Below are 2,357 nucleotides of genomic sequence, written 5' to 3'. Positions count from 1 at the left end.
CGGGGAACAACTCTGGTAAGCCATTTGACAAGAGCGAACAACATCCTCTTTATAGGAAACCTTCACCAATTTGGAGAGTATTAGCAGTCCCTTTCCACCCTCAGTCATCTCTTTGCTAGAAGAATCCACATAGTGCCATGGTCCTGAATGTGCAGTGAAACAGCCTGGAAACTGAAAACATCTGTTTTGCTACAGGGATGAGAGAGTTAACTTCCATGTCTGGGTGCCAAGGGGCCCTGTCCGTACAGTGAAGATGAAGGTTGCTAGTAAGTTGTATTGCCCTGTACTTAACACCACATCTGCTTCTGGGACCACAGGTAGCCCACTCGTTCCCACAGCTGCTTTGTTTTTACCCCGTAAACTATGGGATTGAGCACGGGCGGGACGAGCACATAGATATCAGCCAGCAAGATGTGAATGTGTTGAGGGATATTATGCCCAAAGCGATGGGCTAGAAGGGTGAAGAGGCCTGGGATGTACAATAATAGGATAATACAGATGTGGGAGCCGCAGGTACCAAGAGCCTTGAGCTGGGCATCTTTGGTGGGGAGCCTGAAGACAGTCCTGAGGATCAGCAGGTAAGACACAGAGATAAACACAATGTCGACCACAGACGTTAAAATGGGCACTGCAAAGCCATACCAGATATTGAGGGTTATATCTGCACAGGCCAGCCTGGCCACCCCGATGTGCTCACAGTAGGAGTGGGGTAGGACGTTGCTTGCACAGAAGGGCAGTCGTTTGAGGAGAAAGACAATGGGAAAAATTATACAAAAGCTTCTGGCAACAATGGCGGTGGCTATTTTCCCAATCTTCGCTTTGGTGAGGACAGTGGCGTATCTGAGAGGGTCACAGATGGCTATGTAGCGATCAAACCCCATGGCCAGCAGGACGGCTGACTCAGCAGCGGAACCAAAGTGAACAAAGAACACCTGGGTAAGGCAGGAAGTGAAAGAAATGTCTCTGGCTGCAAACCAGAATATGGCCAGCATGTTAGGTACTGTACAATTAGATAAGATCAAGTCAGTGACAGCCAACATGGAGAGGAAAATGAACATGGGCTCGTGCAGCCGGCGCTGTGTTGCAATAAGGACTATGAGACCACAGTTCCCTAAAAGAGCAACAGAGTACATCAAGGAGAAGGGGATGGAGATCCAGGTGTGCCAGGCCTCCAGGCCCGGGATGCCGACCAGGAGAAATGTGAGGTGACTGAATTTTGTGCTGTTGAGCATGACCATGAAGAGGTGTGAGCTCCGCTCAGCCGCCAAACACAGCTCAAAGCAAAGACACAATCAGAACTTGCTGGGGTCACCCACCCCATTTACACTCACTTTGCATTTACGTCCTGAAGCATAATTCACCCCTGCATAGAGCTTTCGCAAGGCTCACAGCCTCCTTCAGCCAGAAAAGAGCCCTGGGAAAGTGGGACTGTGGTGGTGTCCTGGATTTTACTCCTGCTGGTGGGCTGGGCTGGAGGGTTTCATCCAGAAACAAGTTCTTTTCGGGAGCCAGGGGCAAACATTCCCAGGATATGCAGCTGAGATGGCTTTCCTTGCATGCAATGTCCACCTGAGTCTAAGAGCAGCTTTCATAGCTCTAAACAATAGAAACTTATCCAATCACCGTGACTCCTCACGGAGCACAGATGTCAGATTTTAACATTTGCAAACCCACTGTCACACAAGCCTCCGAATGAGAATTACTGGTAGGATGATTCCCTGTAACTCAGACATTAAAGCAAATCTCCATCAGCTCTACAACTATAAGAGAAAAAAAAGGTGGAGTTCAGACACCAAACGTTTGTTCGCCAGCTTCACTCAGCTCTCTTCCTTCTCTCTCCTTCCCCACTGAGTGATGCTGAATATAATTGTAAGGTGCTGAGCAAACAGATATATTGACAACTCAAAGCTTAGTCTTGTGCCACCTTATAGACTAAAAGATTTGTTGGAACATAAACTTTCAAGGGCAAAGGCCCAACTAATCAGATGCAAGCATTATCTGATGAAGTGGGTCTTTGCCCATGAAAGCTTATGCTCCAAAAATCTGTTAATCTATAAGGTGCTCCAGGACTTCTTGTTATTTTTTTGGATACAGACTAACATGAATATCCCTGTGATACAACTCAAAGTTTGGTCACAGCATAAAGGATTCCTAATGGGGTCAGAGATTCTCAAGCCAGCAGGGACCACAGTGACCATATGCTCTGACCCCCTGGATAACCCAGGCCAGAGAACTTCCATGCATTCAATTTCTGTTTGAACTGGGTCTCATCTTGCTAAACACTCCTCCCTTGATTTGAAATGCTGGAGACACCGGCCTGCTCTTTTCCGAGATGCTGGGCAGGAAACGTGGACTTG

At 47.7% G+C, this 2,357-nt stretch overlaps 1 protein-coding gene across 1 annotated transcript; it reads right to left on the bottom strand.

Moving 5' to 3' along the window:
• Window positions 1–287: 287 nt before the first annotated feature.
• Window positions 288–1,238, bottom strand: LOC142002546 (olfactory receptor 52B2-like). The gene has a single exon (XM_074978730.1). It carries the CDS (start codon window positions 1,236–1,238, stop codon window positions 288–290), a length of 951 nt encoding a protein of 316 aa, XP_074834831.1.
• Window positions 1,239–2,357: the final 1,119 nt, after the last annotated feature.

Source organism: Carettochelys insculpta, chromosome 1, assembly GCF_033958435.1.
Source record: "Carettochelys insculpta isolate YL-2023 chromosome 1, ASM3395843v1, whole genome shotgun sequence".
Classification (NCBI taxonomy): domain Eukaryota; kingdom Metazoa; phylum Chordata; order Testudines; family Carettochelyidae; genus Carettochelys; species Carettochelys insculpta.
Note: the sequence above shows the minus strand (reverse complement) of the source record. Positions and strands in the feature narration are given on the sequence as shown.